At 36.1% G+C, this 20764-nt stretch overlaps 1 protein-coding gene across 7 annotated transcripts in view; it reads left to right on the plus strand.

The window, feature by feature from the left end:
• Uvrag (UV-resistance associated gene) overlaps positions 1-20764 on the plus strand; it is a 297213-nt gene that overhangs the window by 49063 nt on the left and 227386 nt on the right. Inside the window, exon 5 of one of the 7 annotated variants that reach the window (XR_010949689.1) lies at positions 11523-12342. The exons of 5 other annotated variants lie outside the window; for them this stretch is intronic. Coding sequence is in view for 1 of the 2 variants with exons in the window: in XM_067766379.1 (XP_067622480.1) it covers positions 2267-2285 (19 nt within the window). In the remaining variant the exon portion in view is untranslated. Of the gene's footprint in view, positions 1-2266; positions 5359-11522; positions 12343-20764 lie in introns of those variants that run through there. One more of the 7 variants, XM_067766379.1, reaches the window with a different exon arrangement.

Here is a 20764-nt window from a genome sequence, read left to right on the forward strand (position 1 = left end):
GTGCGTATATTTTAAGAAAACCTCTCCAAAAACCGTATTCATAGAATTTAAGAATAAAAAAAATAATTTAACGAATTTTTTCTTAGATCATACGTAAATTTTAGGTAAAAGTGAACGTCAAAAAAGTTTTAGGTAAAAGTGAACATCAAAAATGAGTTCCTCTAACCAAAATGGGAAATAGGAAAAACCCGTGTTTGAGTTTGTTATTCGAGGGATAAGACTTTATTTACTTTTTGTTTCATCAATTATTGTTGCACAGTGCAATTTGTTATTACCGAGAAATTGCTTTTGCTTTAAGGTACAATTCCATTATGGAGCAATATCTTTCGGAACAAATTCGATTACGGACGAGTACCAGCCTCTAGTGCATCTGTGGAAGGCGAGTTCAACAAGATCAAAACACACGTGATTACCGATTCCCTGAGAGTCGACAAATTTGTCGAGAAACATATTGACTACCTTACCGGTCGCATATTGATTGCCGAAGCCAATTTGCAAAATCCAATTACTGGTGAGCACGACAACCTGCAAACAACTTTACCCAACGAAGTAAAGTCAAGTCCTGCAAATTCAATCGACAATCATCTAGGCACTCCGAGTTTCGATTATCATTATGGAGACCCAGGGGAGTTTTCACTGAAAGATTCTGACGAGGTTAAGTCAAGTACTGCAAGTTCAATCGGCCAACATCAAGTCACTGCGAGCTCCGATTCTCATTATGGAGACACGGGGGAATTTTCACCGGAAGATTCTGACGCATCAAAGATCCATAATATCTCTAATAATGAGATGGATGTTCCCATTGAAAACACAATCGCGAGAAAACCGAAGGAGTATTCAGCCAGGTATATTCCGATTCTGAAAGTGAACTGAACCTGGAAGTAGCAGCGTCCAGAGAGATTGAAAACTGGAGAGGGAAAGGAGGTGTTTACAAAAAGCAGAGAGTGGGCAAATACTTAGGACAACGGCAAGACGAAGTAGCTGAGGCTCTTTATTCAAAGATCCAAAAAAGAACTGAGTGGAAAAAGTCGAAATCTATCCCGTCTCTAAAGAATGGACATTTTTGTAAATTGCAACCAACGATGATACAGAAAAAACTAACAACAGTTTACAATACCTGTGCCTTTGATAGTTTGTGTCAGAGTTTAGTAATTGCTAATATTGATTTTTGGAAAATCAAATAATTTATAACTGCCCAATCGCAGATTCCATTTCTGAATTTAGTATATCATCAGTGCAGGTATAAACTTTAAGAGTTTTTTTTAAGTACAGAACATTAGCTATGTATATTTTTTCTTGAAACTCAAATGAGAATAAGTCGCTAAGCTAAGCACCTTAAATGATAGGTGCTTAGAATTTTACTCGCTTGTCAAATTTTTTTTTTGTTTTCCCATTGAAATTTTTTCTTGACAAGCAATAAAAAGTTAAGCAGCTATGAACAAAAAAGGCCTATTATATGACGTAGTTTAGAAACATGAAATGATTGTTATAAAAGTTTTATTTTTTTTATTGAAGGAGTTACTTCAAAAACCTACTCTCAAAGGGGTGAAATCTGCAGCGAACTTTGCAAAACTACGTCTGACGAAAACAGTGGTCTTCATTTTATGAATTGTACAACTACTCCTGGGTTTGACATGTTCCGCAAAATGCCCACCCAGAAAGAGGGCTATCAATGCTCTATTGCTAAATGATGAAATAATGATGGAAAAAAATTTTGATAGAGCATTCGCCGATGCAATAGAAGTTATGCCGAGATGTTTAAAGCCTTGTACACATTGTTTTTCAGTAACGACAGCTAAAGTGTCTGAAGCAGGTGAGAGATATTGGAGCATAGTCATAGTCGAAGTAAAATGTTATTTTCGGTTAGTTGAAGCATTTTTGACAGATAGAACATATGAAATTGTGTCAAAAAGCTTTAACTAACCTAGGCCACTTGCTGAACGGCAATTTAAGTTTTTAACTCGGCTGTGTAATTGAAGCACAGTACTTATACGCATGCAAATTTTCTTCACAAAATACCGCTTAGGTAAAGTGGGAATAGTCATGAACCGATTTGCTTCAATTTCCATACATTTATGCTGTATGATGTAGGGCTGACATAAAAAAATTTCTCTTCACATCCTAAGAACAGTGATATATGGAAGTTACGTACTACCGTTATGTTTACAAAATTATAATACCCTTGTACTAGTACTAGTACGCTGGGTACAAAAACAGCAGCCCAGAAATAAGTGTGCAATCAAAACTTATCATAACTTTCTTACAGGTCCGATTGTTTTTATTGAACTTTTCAATGCAAGGGATATGGGAAGATGCTTCCGCTTAAATGCCCTGCCGCAGCAATTCAAACTGACAGTAAAAGAGCAAATTAAGGAGTTCACACTACAGTCCATTATCCATTATATTGGAAATCGGCCAACGCGCTCTTCAGACGAGTCCCTTGGACATTTGACTGCGTCTTGTAAAAGGCCAAATAAGACATGGATGATGTACGATGATCTGCGAGAAAGATGTGAAAAAAAGTAGCAATACTTTAGTAGAACCGCAGCTGCTAATTTATGTGCTAACAGAATGAGTAAAAATTGAAAATTGGGAAATTCTTTTTTTAATTCAGAATTTATATAAAACATTTAATTTACAAATTTAAAAAGTAAAACAAAGAAACATGAACTTAAAACCCAAAAAATATCAGAAAACGCTAAATAGAAAAAAACAAAAAAAAAATTTAAAAAAATTAAAAAGGTTTTTTTTAATTCAAAATTTTAGAAAAGTAAAACCAAAAAATGAAAAATCAAAAGTTAGCAATTTGTAAGCTATTTTGATAAGATTTCGAATTATGGCCACATTTGACCCCTTTTTGGGCATTGTTTACTATATAGTTGGGCAGCTTAAATTGAGGTTATGTTCCGAATAGAGTGGAAGGCACTCGAATGAAGTATAACGAAGGAATGATGTTAGAGTTTTTTCAAAATTTGCCCAAAATCCTGAATCACAAAATGGAGTGTAGTTAAGTACGAAAATGAAAAAATGTAGTTAGGTTTTGCTCCTTTTTTAGCAGGAGATTTTCATTTTAAAAATGTAATATACAAACCAATGTTCATTCTATTACTTTTTTAGCAGGAGATTTTCAGTTTAAAAATGTATTATATAAACCAATGTTCATTCTATTACTCATTTTATCTATGGGGCTTCACATATACTTTATAATAACATGATTTTTATTTTTACGATTTATTCATCAATGAAAATAAATGAAACACGTATGTAATGTAATGTAGTCATTAATCATATTTTTTACTTCTTGCTTTATGTTAAAAAATAACTCTGTGTTAAAAATAGCAAAACTAAAGTCTCAATGTCATACTACTTTTATATAATAAAAATGATTTTATGCATGCAAGCATTTTATACCTATGCATTATATCTTAACTTTCTCGCTATATAAGGTAACAATTCCAAAGGCCGTTTTCACCATCTTCGGTTAACGCTAACAAGCAATTTATTTGAAAAAAATCGTTCAGTGATTTGTCAAAAAAAGTGTCACTTTGAAATAAAGCACGTTAAAAGTTTCCCTGCCACAGATAGATCGAAAATTTATTGGGGATTGCACTGCGACTATTGGTCTGTTGTGCTCTCATCAGATTGTGTCACCTTCCAGTAGCATATGTTCCGCCGTCTTTGCAGATCGATCACAAAATGTCATAAAAAAAAATTTGTTAATCTATAAATTTTTTTTCTCGCAGTTAATTTGGAATAAATTAGGTGCTCATTATGTAAAATTTTCAACTTCTTCCGCCAAGCTTTCGCCGATTGGTTTCGCTAACTTCAATCTTATTTTAGCGCAGAATCTCATAAAAAAAATTTGTAAAGCTATACATTTTTTTTCTCGCAGTTAATTTGCAATAAATTAGGTACTCATTATGTAAAATTTTCAACTTATTCCGCCAAACTTTCGCCGATTGGTTTCGCTAACTTCAGTCTTATTTTAGCGCAGAATGTCATTAAAAAAATGTGTAAAGCTATACATTTTTTTTCTCGCAGCTAATTTGCAATAAATTAGGTACTCATTATGTAAAATTTTCAACTTATTCCGCCAACCTTTCGCCGATTGGTTTCGCTAACTTCAGTCTTATTTTAGCGCAGAATCTCATAAAAAAAAAAATTTAAAGCCATACATTTTTTTTCTCGCACTTAATTTGCATTTAATTAACTACTAATTATGTAAAGTTTTCAACTTATTCCTTCAACCTTTCGCCGCTAAAATAAGGGACGTAACGAAGAGATATTTCACGCACACACTTGTGGTAATCAGTCGGAGTAGTTGCTCACACATACACGCGTATGACTATGGGAGACGCATAAACTACAAAAATACATGTATATCGCTGGCGACCAAGCAAGAGATTCTAGAAGGTGAAACGTCTAGATCTTTGGAAAATTTTATGATACCATTGACCGAGTGTACTGTAATCACAGTCTAAGACGATAGAGAACCAATGCCTGTGGCAAGGTGCATTGACCACGGTGTGTGCACTAGGTCCGGAGCTTCAGCTTCGTGGTATTCGATAACGCGATCAATACATCGCATTGCCCTCCTCAGTCCATGGCCAAACAGGATAATTTATATTTGCACACAGGGACCTTCATAAACAAAAGAAAACCAAAAGAAATTGATAACCGAAAAATTGTATTTGCTTGCCACACTTCGCTAATATGACCCTTCACCATTACTTCCTATGCCAGGCAGCTCATTTAGGGAGATGTGGTGGCTGCCTCTGAACCCGCCCAACCATTGGCCTCCTTGATGTTATTGAGGCCCCAAATACATTATCTTCAACACCCCATGTCTCAAACCAAATAAAAAGCAATTAGTTACCCATAATTATTTAATTATTATTCATACAAAATTAATACATTTTTATATTTACAAAGGTTACCTTAAGTCAGTCAGCCTACTCAGACTCAAGTAATTTTATGTACATATATATCTTTCTAAAATTAGCTTTATAGGAACTTTCAAAAAAATTTACAATATGGCCGAACTATAATTAGTCCCGCAAACACTCACGTGCACCTTTAAATTTTAATATTAATTTATATTTGCGAAACTTGTTTAAATGTACATATGTATGTAAGTACATCTGTACGGTGCTACGTACATATTTAGGTATGAAAGAGAAAAGCAAAACTATAACAACAACAAAATTAGCGAACCCTAATTTAAAAATAAGCCAAACTCAACTAAGGTTTAGCAAACATACGTACATACATATGTACGTACAGGCGTAAAAAAAATATATAAAAATTATATGTATACAAGTATTAAGTAAATATTAGCAATATACTAGAATAATATAATCATAGGTATGTGTACAAGTATATGGTCAGGGAATATAACTCAACATTGGAGCATCTTTCCTAGCTTCGAAGGCCTTCTCGCTGGCTAAATGAAAATTCAAAGAAAGAGTCTCAGGCTAAGAAAAAAAAATAAATCACTTAAGCCAAAAAATAATTATTAACATACGGCAACCATGTTTATAATAGCAAATACACAATTTGCAAATAGTTTACAACAAAAACAAGGTTGGCTTTAAACCACTCCATGCAAACCTCTCTCAAATATGTTCACTGCTTCTTCTTTAGTTAAATTTATTTCATCTGGTACATGTTTGAGATTATTTAACAAATTATTTGACTTCATTCGTTTTACAACATTTTATCAAATTTGTATATAATTCTAAGGCTTAATTCTTCTTCTCCTTTTGCTTTTTTTTGTTCGAGTTGGATCTCCGCATGCGTTTTCCTTTTGGTTAACTATATTTTTTTTTATGGAAATTTCGATTTGTGGGGTTTTTAGAAAATCCAATCGACGAGGGATTTCTTTTTATAGGTAAAATTTTCTATAATGCCTATGTGAACCCTTGTAGCGTAATTGCTGTACAGTGATTCTTGAGAATTTTGGACACTTCCATGCGGTGGAGAAACGCAAGAAGACGGGGGAGGGGTGCTTGTGGCCCGCACAAACGACCCACAAGGACGATGATACAAAAATTGGTCGGTGAATTGAAGTAAATCTGTGGAAAGATAACACAGCACAGATTTAGCAAGAGAGTAATAGCATTTTTTTTTTGTTTTTTTTTTTTTTTTTGGAAATTATAAGGGGCAAGAGTATAGTTAATATTAAAGGAAGTGAAACTATGAAGTCAAGGGAATGATATGCAATAATTCAAAGGGCAAACTTACCTATTATATTATATAGCATATGAGATGAATAGATAGGGCTTCAGCCCTAAATTGGCTGCTCTCTCTTACCGCTGGTTTTTATTTTTCTATTATCGCCACTTACGTGCACTGATTTCAAAGCGGGATATTAATAAATATTTTTTTTTTTTAATTTAGCTTTACTTTAGCTACAACCACTCCTACTCAAAGTTTAATTTTTAAAGATTACTTTTATTTAAGTTTTTTTTTAAGACGATGATGTTGACGGTCCTCGATCTCAGCAGGAAAAGAAAGATATTTTGTTGCGGAAGTGGTATTAGACCGAAATGCTGGATATATATGTCGATAACTAAGTTCAAAATCAGATGTTTTTGACATGAACTGTGTATATTGGGGTTTTGGAGGTGGAAGAGTGGTGGTAGAGAAAAATGGACACCAAAAAAAAAATTTTTAAAGCAAAAAAAAAATTAATGAATATGAAGAAGAATTTGCGGCTCTGTACTACGGTACACATCCCCCCACCTAGAAAGTTGGTGCGGTGTGCCCTAGTTGCTATTCTGAATATCTTTCCTGTGATAAATTTCTCTTTTCCCTATATCGATGCCCTTTAACTCGTACATACAATTGCCTTTCATCGCAATCACTTTACATTTTACAAATTTTGGAGCAAGTTTCGCCTATTTCAAAACGTTTATCAGAGCTTCGAAGATTGTATCGTTTTGTGAAATTTTCAAAGGCTGTTTAGATGTTTTCAGAGATTTTCTTTCTTATGAGTTTCAGGTTGTCACTTCGTTTCAGAAAGGTGTCGTCCAAGGTCTTGAGCTTCCTTAATAGTTCATAATCACCTGCATGGGACATCATCTGCTGTCCCAACAATGCAAAATATGGTGTTACACCGATCGTTTGGTGATATGAACTTCGAAGTGCTTGAGCAATTTCAGAGATGTTCCTGTCCCAGTGTGATTGATCCTTTTAAGGTAAACTCTTATACCTGCAATGATTGAGCGATTCACACGCTCGCTTGCATTGGCCTGGGAACTATATAGGGCCGTGTAAACATGTCTTATCGCACGGGCGGACAATAAAGTATTAAATTGCTTGCCATTGTCACTCATTACAATTTCGGGAGTTCCGAAAATACTAAAGACGTTATCATGGAGGAAGTCGCATACAACTGAAGTGTTGAACTTTTTAACATTTTATAAAAGGAGAAACTTTGTCAAGTGGTCTAATACCATGAATATTCCTATGTTTCCTTGCTTGGATCTAGGGTAAGGTCCAAGAAAGTCTACATACAATTTCTGAAACGGTCTTTGCACCGTGTATTGGACGGACATTGGTGGTCTTAGCGTTACATTGAGCGATTTGCTTTGTTTGCAAGTTTCACATCGGCTGACGTAGTTCTTGACATCAACTGTCATATTTGGCCAATACAAATTATTTCGCAATCGCTCCAATGTTTTCGCAATCCCACCTTGGCATTTATTTGGTGGACAGTGGGCGTTTTCTATGACACCCGGAACAAGAGATTTGGGAATCCAAAGCTTCCAATTAAACGATTCCCTTTCCGGATTGCCATCAGCATGCTCGGTCCTTTTATAAAGGAGGTTGTCGATTACCTGTAGGTCAGGCAATCTGCTATCATTCTCACGGACATGACTTATCAATTTTTGATAATCTTCGGACAAAAACTAGGACGGCTATAAATCAACTAACGAATGGATCTCAATTTCACGGACTTCACCAACTTCCTCGAAATTTTGTCGGGACAGACAATCAGGTACCATATTGAGTGAACCTTTGCTATGCTCAATATTAAATTTAAAACCTTGCAATTTGAGAGACCAACGCGCTAGTCGGCTGGATATGTCAGTTTGTCGCATAAGCCACTGCAAGCTAGCGTGGTCAGTAACTAGAGTGAACTCTTGTCCCTCCACATAGGCTCGGAATTTCTTCAAGCTAAGCAAAGCTGCTAGACATTCGAGCTCTTTTACATTGTTACTTTGCTCTTTGTTCAACTATGGGAAAAGTATGCTATAGGGACCTCAATATTATCAGCATTCTTTTGGACTAATACCGCACCAACTCCTAGCTTACTGGCATCACACTGGATGATGAAAGGTTTGCTATAATCTGGACTGGCCAAAACTGTCGCTGTACAAAGTTTTTCTTTTAAAGCGCAGAAAGCTTGCTGAGCGTCGTCGTTCCAGTCAAAACCTTTTTCCTTCTTTAACAAATTAGTGAGGGGACTTGTCAATGCAGCAAAGTTGTCCACGAATCGGCGATACCAAACCGCCATTCCCAGGAATCGTCTAACCTGCTTGACATTCGTTGGAACTGGGTATTGGGTTACGGCAGAAATCTTCTCGGGGTCGGTACGTATAGTTCCGTCGCCCACAATATATCCCAGATATTTAACTTCCCGTACACAAAACTTGCTTTTTTTGACGTTTATGGTCAATCCTGCTTTCCTTAAATGTAAAGCAACTTCAGCTAGGACGGACATATGTGTCTCAAAATCTTCGGACACAATTAAAAGATCGCCTAAATAGACAAAAACCTGATTTCTTAGGTGGGGAGGTTTTACACGGTCCAACAAGCGACAGAGTGCTTGTGGGGCGTTACAAAGACCGAAAGGCATAACACGGTATCGGTAAAGCGGACGATTTGGGACGGTGAAACAGGTGTAATCTCGGGACTGGTCGGCAAGGGGAATTTGCCAAAAGGAACGCCGTAAATCAAGACAACTAATAAATTTCGCCTTGGGTATTCTGCTGAGAATCCCATCAATATGAGTGTTGAAGACATGATCCAATTTTCGGACTAAGTCCGGCCCCTTCCGTCTGGCAACACCCGGCCAGTGCGGCCAAGCGCCAGCAGTGCAGCTCAGCTGTGCCTGCAACCACCATCCGCGGTCACTCTCAAAATGATAAATTTTTCAGTTTACCTAAAACTACCAAACCGCCCACACGCATTTATCGTGCCCGTTCGCTTGATTTTATTTTATCGTCCTCCCGCCTTCGCGCAAATATTTCTTTTTAATTTTGTTTTAAATATTTAAATGAATTAATATTTTATTTTGTAATTTAAAAGTTTTAAATTTTAAATAAAACACATCCATCCGTGTACCATCCTTTTCGTAATAAAGTGACTAGTGTAGTGAACCTTAGACATGGTCCTTTTGTGCTGAAAAAAGCAACCAGCGACCCAAAAACGAAAACAATAAAAAACAAAAAATTTTACAAACGGCGATGGTTACTAGGACATGTTTCTGAATTTCACTTCTTCATCAGCTAGCTTTTCGGGAGCTGAGCGTTGAACTCGAATCTCCAACATTCATATCAGTGCAAGCCTTTTAGCTGCTACGTCATATGAATGTTCCGTTGTTCGCTGTACAATTGGTCTCTAAGAGTTGCCTTTTTGTTTATATTCCTTTTGATCACCATGTAGGCACATGCACTCTGTATGTAGTTTATTCCTAATGGTGTGGATATGATTTTTAGGCGCGCTTTTGAAAGCTTAGTAACATTTGTTCGGATTTTTACAGTATTTGTTTTTAATACTTCCGCTGTTACTATTATATCAACATGATCATATGTATTTAATTAGCGAGCTTTGCTCATATTGCTTTATACAATGGTTTTTGTAATTGATATTAGAGAAAAATTATAAGTTTACAAACGGCGATGGTTACTAGGACATGTTTCTGAATTTCACTTCTTCATCAGCTAGCTTTTCGGGAGCTGAGCGTTGAACTCGAATCTCCAACATTCATATCAGTGCAAGCCTTTTAGCTGCTACGCCATATGAATGTTCCGTTGTTCGCTGTACAATTGGTCTCTAAGAGTTGCCTTTTTGTTTATATTCCTTTTGATCACCATGTAGGCACATACACTCTGTATGTAGCTTATTCCTAATGGTGTGGATATGATTTTTAGGCGCGCTTTTGAAAGCTTAGTAACATTTGTTCGGATTTTTACAGTATTTGTTTTTAATACTTCCGCTGTTACTATTATATCAACATGATCATATGTATTTAATTAGCGAGCTTTGCTCATATTGCTTTATACAATGGTTTTTGTAATTGTTATTAGAGAAAAATTGTAAGTTTACAAACGGCGATGGTTACTAGGACATGTTTCTAAATTTCACTTCTTCATCAGCTAGCTTTTCGGGAGCTGAGCGTTGAACTCGAATCTCCAACATTCATATCAGTGCAAGCCTTTTAGCTGCTACGCCATATGAATGTTCCGTTGTTCGCTGTACAATTGGTCTCTAAGAGTTGCCTTTTTGTTTATATTCCTTTTGATCACCATGTAGGCACATACACTCTGTATGTAGTTTATTCCTAATGGTGTGGATATGATTTTTAGGCGCGCTTTTGAAAGCTTAGTAACATTTGTTCGGATTTTTACAGTATTTGTTTTTAATACTTCCGCTGTTACTATTATATCAACATGATCATATGTATTTAATTAGCGAGCTTTGCTCATATTGCTTTATACAATGGTTTTTGTAATTGATATTAGAGAAAATTGTAAGTTTACAAACGGCGATGGTTACTAGGACATGTTTCTGAATTTCAATTCTTCATCAGCTAGCTATTCGGGAGCTGAGCGTTGAACTCGAATCTCCAACATTCATATCAGTGCAAGCCTTTTAGCTGCTACGCCATATGAATGTTCCGTTGTTCGCTGTACAATTGGTCTCTAAGAGTTGCCTTTTTGTTTATATTCCTTTTGATCACCATGTAGGCACATACACTTTGTATGTAGTTTATTCCTAATGGTGTGGATATGATTTTTAGGCGCGCTTTTGAAAGCTTAGTAACATTTGTTCGGATTTTTACTGTATTTGTTTTTAATACTTCCGCTGTTACTATTATATCAACATGATCATATGTATTTAATTAGCGAGCTTTGCTCATATTGCTTTATACAATGGTAACCAACGCCGTTTGTAAACTTACAATTTTTCTCTAATATCAATTACAAAAACCATTGTATAAAGCAATATGAGCAAAGCTCGCTAATTAAATACAAAAAATTTTACATAAAATAATACGCGGTCGGTACGGGCACATAAGGTGTAATACAAAAAAAATTTATTTTACAAAACAAACCCTAATAACAACATAACAAACAATTAAGTTTTATGCACAAAAAACAAAACATTAAGGTGGTGAAAACAAAAAAAGTGCTAAATTATACAAAGGGCTTTAAATAAAAATATTTACAAACATACATACATAAAAACTGGTGTACACAAAATACAAAAGAAAAATAAAAAATTAACATTAGGTGTGTGTTGAAAAACATTTTAGAAATCAAAAATTTAATGAAAAACAAAAAAATATCTGAATACAAAAAACATACCGATTCATTTGGAAACAATTTGGGAAAAAATTATTATTGAATAATTAACAGAACTCTAAAAGGTTGAAAAGAAGAGAAGAAAGTGGACATTTAAAAACAAAAAAGTGCATAGAAGTGCTGAGTACAACAAAAATATATACACAACTACAAAGTGAAACACATTAGGGTGTTGATAAAAAGAGAATAAAAAGAAGTTTGGTGGAAACGGAAATAATTTTTTTAAGAAAAAGAAAAATATATTTGCGAAAAAAATATGTCATATGTTCCTGAAGATGATTTCAGACTGAAATCGAAATATCGACGAAGTAAAACTAAAACACAACTTTAAATATTGTGTTTTATTTAACTAAGGCCTATCAGCTCATAAAATTGTTTACAATAATAAGTAATTACAAGGCTATCAAAAATCAGCAATATGAAAAAAATTTAAGTATTTGAACAAAGGGGGTTTTTTGAAGAGAAAAAAGAAAAATTCACGTTTTATAAACAAACAAAAAAAATCAAAGGAAAAATACAAATTTTTAAAATAAAATAAATGTTGAAAAACATAATTGGAAAAAACACATACATACATCAAAATAACATCACCATTACAACAAAGACACACAACATCAAAGAAGTTACAACAACAACATTAACTAACTACACCAACAAGGAGGAACAAAACATCAACGAAGAGCAATACAATAAAGGACAACACAAACAACCCACAAGTAACACACATAAAACTAAAGGAAATGTCAGAGTGAGTACTTTTGTTACCCAATATATACCCCCATATATGTATATTCCCTCCGTCTAAAGTACGGAACCAAATTCTATAAATTCCCCAATTGTATACCCTCCGATCTAAAGATCTGGACCCTGGTTATATACCAACATTATAAAGCTTAAACGGCAAAAATGTCATTTGCCTACCCACTGGTACAAAAAAGTACAGTCCCTTACAAAATCCTTAGCCTTTTGCGTTCAAAAACAGCGAATACATAAGTTTTTATTCCCGTACCAACGGAAAACCCACTGCCCTGTGCTATATACCCAAAAAGTTCGTTGCTCCACATATCTAGTTAAATATAAAAATATATACGCATACATGTAATGTATGTATATACCCAGTTAGTTCGGTAATATTCCCCGAGCTAAATATTTTCCAGCGTGAAATTCACCGCTGCCCAATTTACATTTATATACATATTAGGGCGGGTCGATTTAAAAATCGCTCATTGCTCTGTGAAAATCGTATTTTTTTTGCCTCCCCACAAATCGACCCGGCCTAATACATATATTACATAAATTATAATTTTTAATACGCCCATGGCAACGAACTTGGCCAAATTTTTGTCACTTTTCTCAAAGTTTATTTTACCGGTGCACCCAAGATAATTTTGCATACAAATCTACAAGTATATGCACTCATAACATCCACACGCATATCTTTTTGCATAAGCCAAAAACCCACCCTCAACAAAGTAATTCCATGACCATATGTAACTACATAATAGAAGGAAGCAACAACGAAGATCATCGGTCACATATTTGCATATATTTACTTTGTCGATAGATCAAGTGCATTGGCACGGCAAACAAAAGGTAATGTTGGTACACCCCAGTTTACCGGCAAATATATTTTACCCATATATTATATATATACATACGTATATATCCACATTCCTTGTACTCAGAAGCGCTGAGACAAGCACATATAACAAAAAACCCGGCATACATTAGGCGGGTCTAAAAAAAAAAAAAACCCAGTGAAAACCCACCCATTTATATACTCACATTACTTGTACTCAGAAGCGCTGAGACAAGCCCGTATTAAAAACCAAGCGTACATTAGGCTGGTTTCAAAAAAAAAATTAAATTTTTTTGCCCTTTTGACACAATTTTTTTTTTCGACTTCCACAGCTTAATAAAAGCTCCCCTTTTAATAAACCAAACTAATTTAAAATGCCGAAATCGTCGGACGAAACCCAAAAATTGACCACTGCAGATAAATGCCTGCAGGAATTCATATATGACGATAACCAAGTAGAGTTTTACTGCTCAAGAGGGTCACCCTCCCAAGCTACCGATTTATCAGAGTATATGCTTAAGCAAATTAGAAGACCTAGATAAAATATGGGCAAAGGTGCTAGCGTACCATCGAGAAGTAAGTTTCTCAGATAATAACACAGATGTTAGCGGCTCGGTTGAGCAAAAATTTGCTAAATGCATGGAAACCTATCAAACATACACATCTGAAATTTTGGAAGCCTTACAAACTTTCAACACTGCTAGCACCAACCAACAACAAATAACCGCCCACCCAATAAATGACTCAAACTCAAATGGTTGTTATTTGAAAGTACCAGCATGTGACACCGAAGTCTTCCATGGTGGATACGAAGACTGGCCATCCTTCAGGGATATGTTCACGGCAGTCTATAAAAACCACCCTAAATTATCACCCGCTCAAAAATTATACCACTTACGCCTGAAAACAAAAGGACAAGCTGGACTTATTGTAAAACAATACCCACTGAGCGATGATAATTTCGAGCTTGCCTGCGAAGCGCTCAGATCTAGGTACGAAAACAGAAGGATACTCGTCGACAACCAGCTGAAGACGCTGTTCAATCTGCCCACAATTTTCGCGGAAAACGGAGAACAAATACAGAAGATGCAGACAACGATCAACAACTGCATGTCTACCCTTAACACCCAAGGAATCCCGACAACGGACTGGGACCCAATCCTCGTTTACCTCTGCTCATCCAAACTGCCAAGTGAAAGCCTTTCACTATGGGAACAATCCCTCAGCCCCCGAAAAGAACTCCCACTTTGGGATGATATGAATAAATATTTGACCAGCAGATACGAGGTAGTAGAAAGAATAAGTACCTATCGACCAGGCAAGGCGAAAACCCAATTTTCGAGTTTTACGCCACGAACGGTGAATCAAAACTCGACCCAATCTAACAACAATAGAACCCACTCATATCACACGGAGTTCAATAAAACGGCTTCGTGTAGATTATGCAACAAATACCACGCAGTCAAATCTTGCGTCAGGTTTAGGAATTTATCGGTATCAGACCGAATCAAATTTGTGAGAGAAAATAGTTACTGTGAAAACTGTTTATCAACGTCACACCCCAGGAACGAATGTAAAAGTTGTTTCACGTGCGTTTATTGCCAAAAGCGTCATCATTCGCTAATGCATTTGCAGCCCAAACCCCAACAATTACAACCAAACCTCTGAGCTCAAAATGTCCAAGCCGGCACCCCTAGGAGAACGGACGACGACCGAGCCTCAACATCGAAAGCCGCCGCAAGAGCCACCTCCTCCCAACAGTCTCAAGACAAAACCCCACTCTTCTCGAGTCATCATGGAACCACCCTACTACCAACAGCAGTAGTATCAATATACTATGCTGGCGAATTTCATAAAATTCGTTCCCTAATAGACCAAGGTTCACAAAAACTTTTGTATCATCCCGTATATCAAAAGCTTCTTGGTCTACCCACAAAAGAGTCTCTCCACCAGATATCTGGAATGGGTGGAACGGTTGTGAAAAATGCCAATAAAGTCTGCCAGATAACGTTCTGTTCGGCAGACTTAACCCAAATGATAGACGCACAAGCAATAATTTTGCCGAAACTAACGAAGTTCTTGCCCACAGTCAGAGTTTCAAGCATCGATCTCGAAGAACTGTCCCATTTACCGTTAGCCGATCCACAGTATGCGATACCATCGAAAATCGATGTGGTAATCGGCAGGATATCACCCCGCAAATCCTCAGGGCTCTTACGGAATGTGAGTGGAACATTACTTGCCCAAAACACAATCTTCGGATGGATATTAAGTGGCCCTGTAGCTGAAAAGGTATCAACTTTCAGCACTCATGTCACGGAATGCACCGATGACCCCATCAATCAACTTTTGAGACGATTTTGGGAACAGGAAGAAGTTCACCAAACCCAAAAACGATCAGCAGATGATGAATACTGCGAAGCACTCTACCGGACAACCACAATTCGTGAGGAAGATGGACGCTACAGAGTCAAACTACCATTCAGATCGGAATTTCCAGCCAACCTGGCACTCGGTCATTCACGACCCGCAGCACAACAGCAGTACATCAGCATCGAACGCACGCTCGAAAGACCTGATTTAAGAGACCTATATTTTGAAGTCCTTAATGAATATTTAACCATGGATCACATGAACCCACCTCCCAACAAGAGATAATTAAAAAAAAAAAAAACAAGAGATAATTAGAGATGGTAAATATCTATCGTTTTATCTACCCCATCATGCTGTCATAAAACCCGACAGCAAAACCACAAAAGTGCGAGTCGTCTTCAACGCATCAAAAATGTCACATTCTGGAAACTCGTTGAACGACGTGCTTCATACAGGCCTCATACTACAAAATGACTTAATGCTCGTCATACTTAAATGGCGACTTTATAAGTTTGTTTTCAACGGCTATATTGAGAAAATGTATCGCCAAATACTCATCCATGAAGAAGATACAGATTTTCATCGAATTGTTTTTCGAATACACCCAACTCTGCCGATAGAAGATTTTCGACTAAAAACAGTTACCTTTGCTGTACGTTGCGCGCCATATTTGGCAATTCGAACCCTACACCACCTCGCCCATGACTGTCAAGACGAATATCCGCTCGTACTCAAGTTATCGAAGCCTTAAAATCGGCAGGGTTCCCTTTGAGAAAGATGTCGGCAAATCACCCTGAAATTTTAAAACCCGTTCCCGACCCTGATTTGCTAGACGCCGACTTTCTTAAATTCCACGATTCGAGTTCCACAAAAACCCTTGGAATTCAGTGGAACGCGCTAACCGACACCTTCACCTATACGTACGATCCACCATCAGCAGAAAACACGACTACCAAAAGGCAGATTTTATCAGCAGTTGCGAAACTGTTTGACCCCGCAGGATGGCTATCGCCAATAATGATTCTTGCCAAAATGTTGCTGCAACAACTCTGGATGGAAGGAACGGATTGGGTCGAAGACGTGAAGCCCGGGGCTTTCCAAAAATGGACATCAATATACGAAAATTTACCTCACATCAGAGAAATCATAATCATAAATCATAAATCACTAACTTCTACCCAAATATGAAAAGCTGCTAATTCCATAAAATTCCAATACATTTTAACTTGTCATGCTTTTTCGTTCAACTGTGAAACTGGATGGAGTTAGCAGCTTTTACAGCATCGTCGACGATATGTTGGTATTGAAAATGGTCGAAGTCAGATTATTCTACGCTTACTTTCAAAAATGTTAAAAAGGAACAATGCTTTAAGAAATGATGAAGTAGTGAAAATTGAAGAGTGGATATAAAAAAGTTGCGATGTTCAATATAAATTTATTACAATTTTGTAAAGATGACGTGGCGCCGCCCACATTAAGGCGAAGAAAATTTAAAAGTTTTCCAAAACGTGAATATAGTCCTTGGTATTATATACAGATTCGATCAAAAGCGGATAAGGACCACGCCTACTATGAAGAAATGGGGCTTACAGTTTTAATCTTAACAATATTTCCAATATATATATGGTACGTAACAATACTACCAGTACAGGTAGAGTTATCGAAAGCGTTTGATACAGTCAATCACGGCACGTTACAGCAAGACTTGTCAGGGTCTTCCTCCTAGTCTCAAAAGGCAGACCGCAAATAATCTATTCAAGAACGTAACATCTAAACCCAGAAGAATTAAAAATTTTGTGTTCTATGCTCGCTTTTGTTAAACTTTTACATATCGAAGCTCCTTTCGGCACCAGAAGAAGTTAAAATTTGACTGCAAGATAATGGCTACAGGTCCCGGCCCATCCATCGATGAGCTATGTAATAAAATAAAATACTGTCTCCCTAATTTCCCCAGTTTTTTCCCCTCGAGAAACCTGACATTGTATCCGACCAAATCATAGGCGGCATTATTTACAACATTGACACGGCAAATGTCGACCATATTGGACATCCACTTCGATGGCATTACGCTATAGACTATCTAACACCCAAAAATACTGGGTGTGACGGTTGAGCAGGATCTACATTTTGGCGAGTATGCATCCGAAAATGTACGCAGAGGAGATATATAATTTATGGCGATGCCGAACGGCATCTGCAAGGCTGATGAATTTTCACTGGAAAGCTTTTCATGGGAGGAATACGCCGCCGAAGGTTGATCTCGTTTAGAAAAACTTTTTTCTAAGTGACAAAAAAAATTTTTTAACGCCATTAGTCGATCATTTTATGTTCGTGACGTTTCTTTTTAAATGTATCCTTAAAATATATGAAAAATCACACAGATGGGTGTATAATGTTCGTTTTCGTCCATACTCAGACTTCCTTAGTCGTTTTCTATTAAATTCAAAACATGATCTCATTTTAAACAATTTTTTTCACTTTTGGTAAAAATTTCGAAGTACTCACTTGGATTGAGTATACTCGAAACCTTTTACTGAGTATGAGTACTAGCATCGACACTTTGACCCGAGTATTTTATATGAGTACCGATATCCATACTTTTTCTAAAAGTTCTACCACTACTCATACTTGAAATTCTAACGAATGCATTTCGAAGCTAAACAAATTTCATAGCAGAAATATATAAATACGGTAAGCTATTATTCGTTTACACTAGTTATTTCCTCGCCACAACCTCTTTGGTTTGCTTCAAATCGGATACTTGGATTTGTTTGTTTAACGAATTGTGAATCATACTCGAGCTTGTATTTTATCACCCGCTTCAAAACGTAAATGGCATATAGGTCGGCTAGGCTATCATACGCTGATGCTGTGGTAGCAGCAACAGCTTGATTTGGTTCATCTTGTTCGTTTCAAGCTGCCAGCTTCTTCGTTTGCTTTAAAACGGGTACTTTAAATTACTTTTTTAAAGAAATGCGAATATTACTTGTATTTTATCCACCGTACACACTTGCATTTTGTGAACTGTGCCCAACACATTATAATAACACTACTCAACAATTCTTAGTTTTTTATAAGCTACTCTGATCTATTAATTTCCATGGTGCAAATAAAACACGATTATTCCACCTTCAGCCCGACGTTTCGCCAAATTTCTTTGGCATTTTCAAGGGCATAACGCTATATTTATTTTTTTCCAAAAAACAACAAGGTACATAAATTTTATTAATTTTACTTGTATATAGTTGTATGACACTGAACATAAAAGTAACAACAATGAACAAAAATTTGTTTGTGAATTTTTATTTTAACTTACAATAAAATGTGGTGGTTGAAAATTATATTAGAACATTTAAAACTGAACTAAACAAACAATATAAAAAAGGAAAGAGATCGATACCATCTTGTGTGGTACACTTGTCACACTAAACTTAAATTATAGACAAACTAAATATGCAGCGGCAATATTGTCACTGTCCTCTCTTAAATTTATGCTCTTTTCTCTTTTTTGCAGAATTCTTAGGCTCTCTAATGTATATTTGGTTTTTGTTCTTATTTCTTTATCTATGATTTTCGCGTTATCAAAGTCGAACATATGATTGTTGTCTATTGCATGCTGTGATAATGCTGTACTGGGCTTTTGTTTACGTATGTCGGCTTCATGCTCAGCTATTCGCGTGCCGAATTTCCTTTTGGTCGTGCCCAAATAGACTTTGTCGCAAAAATTGTTGTTGTTTTGGTTCCCTTTACATGGTATTTCATACACTATGTTGCTTTGTTGGTGTATCTCTATTGAGCTTTTTGTTTTTGTAAAACAAGTAGCCAAAGTGCAATTTGATCTGTATGCTAGTGTTGTGTTAGGTGTATTTATAATGTCGTGTGCTAAGTTTTCTGTGAACCTAGGAATATATGTGACGCTAAAGTATTGCTTTGTCGGGTTATTATTATCTATATTTGGTGGTTTTTGTGTTGTGTTGCTCATTTGTTTTTGTTCAATTAAACTATTTATTAAGTAGTCGGGGTAGTTATTAGTTTGAAGTGTCTTTTTAATTTTCCTTACGTTGGCGTCATGATACTGTTGATGGCTAATTGATAATACTTTATGTATAAAGTTTTTTGCCGTATTTATTTTGTATTTTAAAGGCTGCGATGACAAAAAGTTTATGAGGCGCCCAGAAGCAGTTCGTTTTGAATACCAATCTAATGTTATGTTGTTGTTGACTCTATATACGCGTTTTTAGATACAAAAACGGGATGCTATTGTTTTCTTTGTTTTCGATGGTAAATTTTATTCTCGTATGATATTTATTGAGTGTATCTAAAATAATATTGGCGTCTGCTCTTTTTATTATTGCAAAAATGTCATCCACATATTTCGCTATGAATTTAATATTAATATTGCGTTGTTCTTTTAATTCCATGACGGAGTTGATGAGTACATCGTCCATTACTATATCGGCTATAGTTGGGAAAAGGGGGTTGCCCATGGGCATTCCATATGTTTGGGTGTATGTTTTGTTGTTGTATGTAAAATAATTATTGTCTTGGAGACAGAAGTCCAGAATGTTGCGGAACTTTTCGGTATGCTTGTACCTTTTTCAATTTCTTCCCATTTACGCATTATAATTTTCGAAGCTAAGTTGGTAGGTATGTTAGTGAATAGGGAGACGACATCAAACGACACTAACATTTCTTCATCACATATATTTGTATTGTTTAATCTCTCTTTAAATTCTAAAGAATTCTTTATGTTGTAATCAGTCGAAATTAAAGTTTTGAGAATATTTCCTACATGTTTGGACAAATTGTAACATGGAACATTGGTGGACGATACAATAGGCCGCAAAGGACAATCAATCTTATGAATTTTCGGCAATCCATACAGACGTTGGGCGGTTGCTGCTGTACTGTTCAATTGATATTTTTCTCTTAAACTGATATATTTGTGTTTGTAGAGTTCGTTTACCATGTTGTTGTTTTTCCTCTGTAATGTGTTAGTAGGATCGGCTGTTATTACTTTGTAAGTGTTCTTATCACCTAGTAGTTTGTCCATTTTCAGTTTGTAATCCGATTTGTATAGAACGACGGTTTTGTTACCCTTGTCCGCGTCTGTCACGACTATGTCTTCTTTATATTTTCTTAAAAAAGCTTTCGTTTTTTTGTATGTTTCGAGTATGAACTTTTCCCTGGGATTATGTTTGATGTTGCGTTTAAACTG

Source organism: Eurosta solidaginis, chromosome 2, assembly GCF_040869045.1.
Source record: "Eurosta solidaginis isolate ZX-2024a chromosome 2, ASM4086904v1, whole genome shotgun sequence".
Classification (NCBI taxonomy): domain Eukaryota; kingdom Metazoa; phylum Arthropoda; class Insecta; order Diptera; family Tephritidae; genus Eurosta; species Eurosta solidaginis.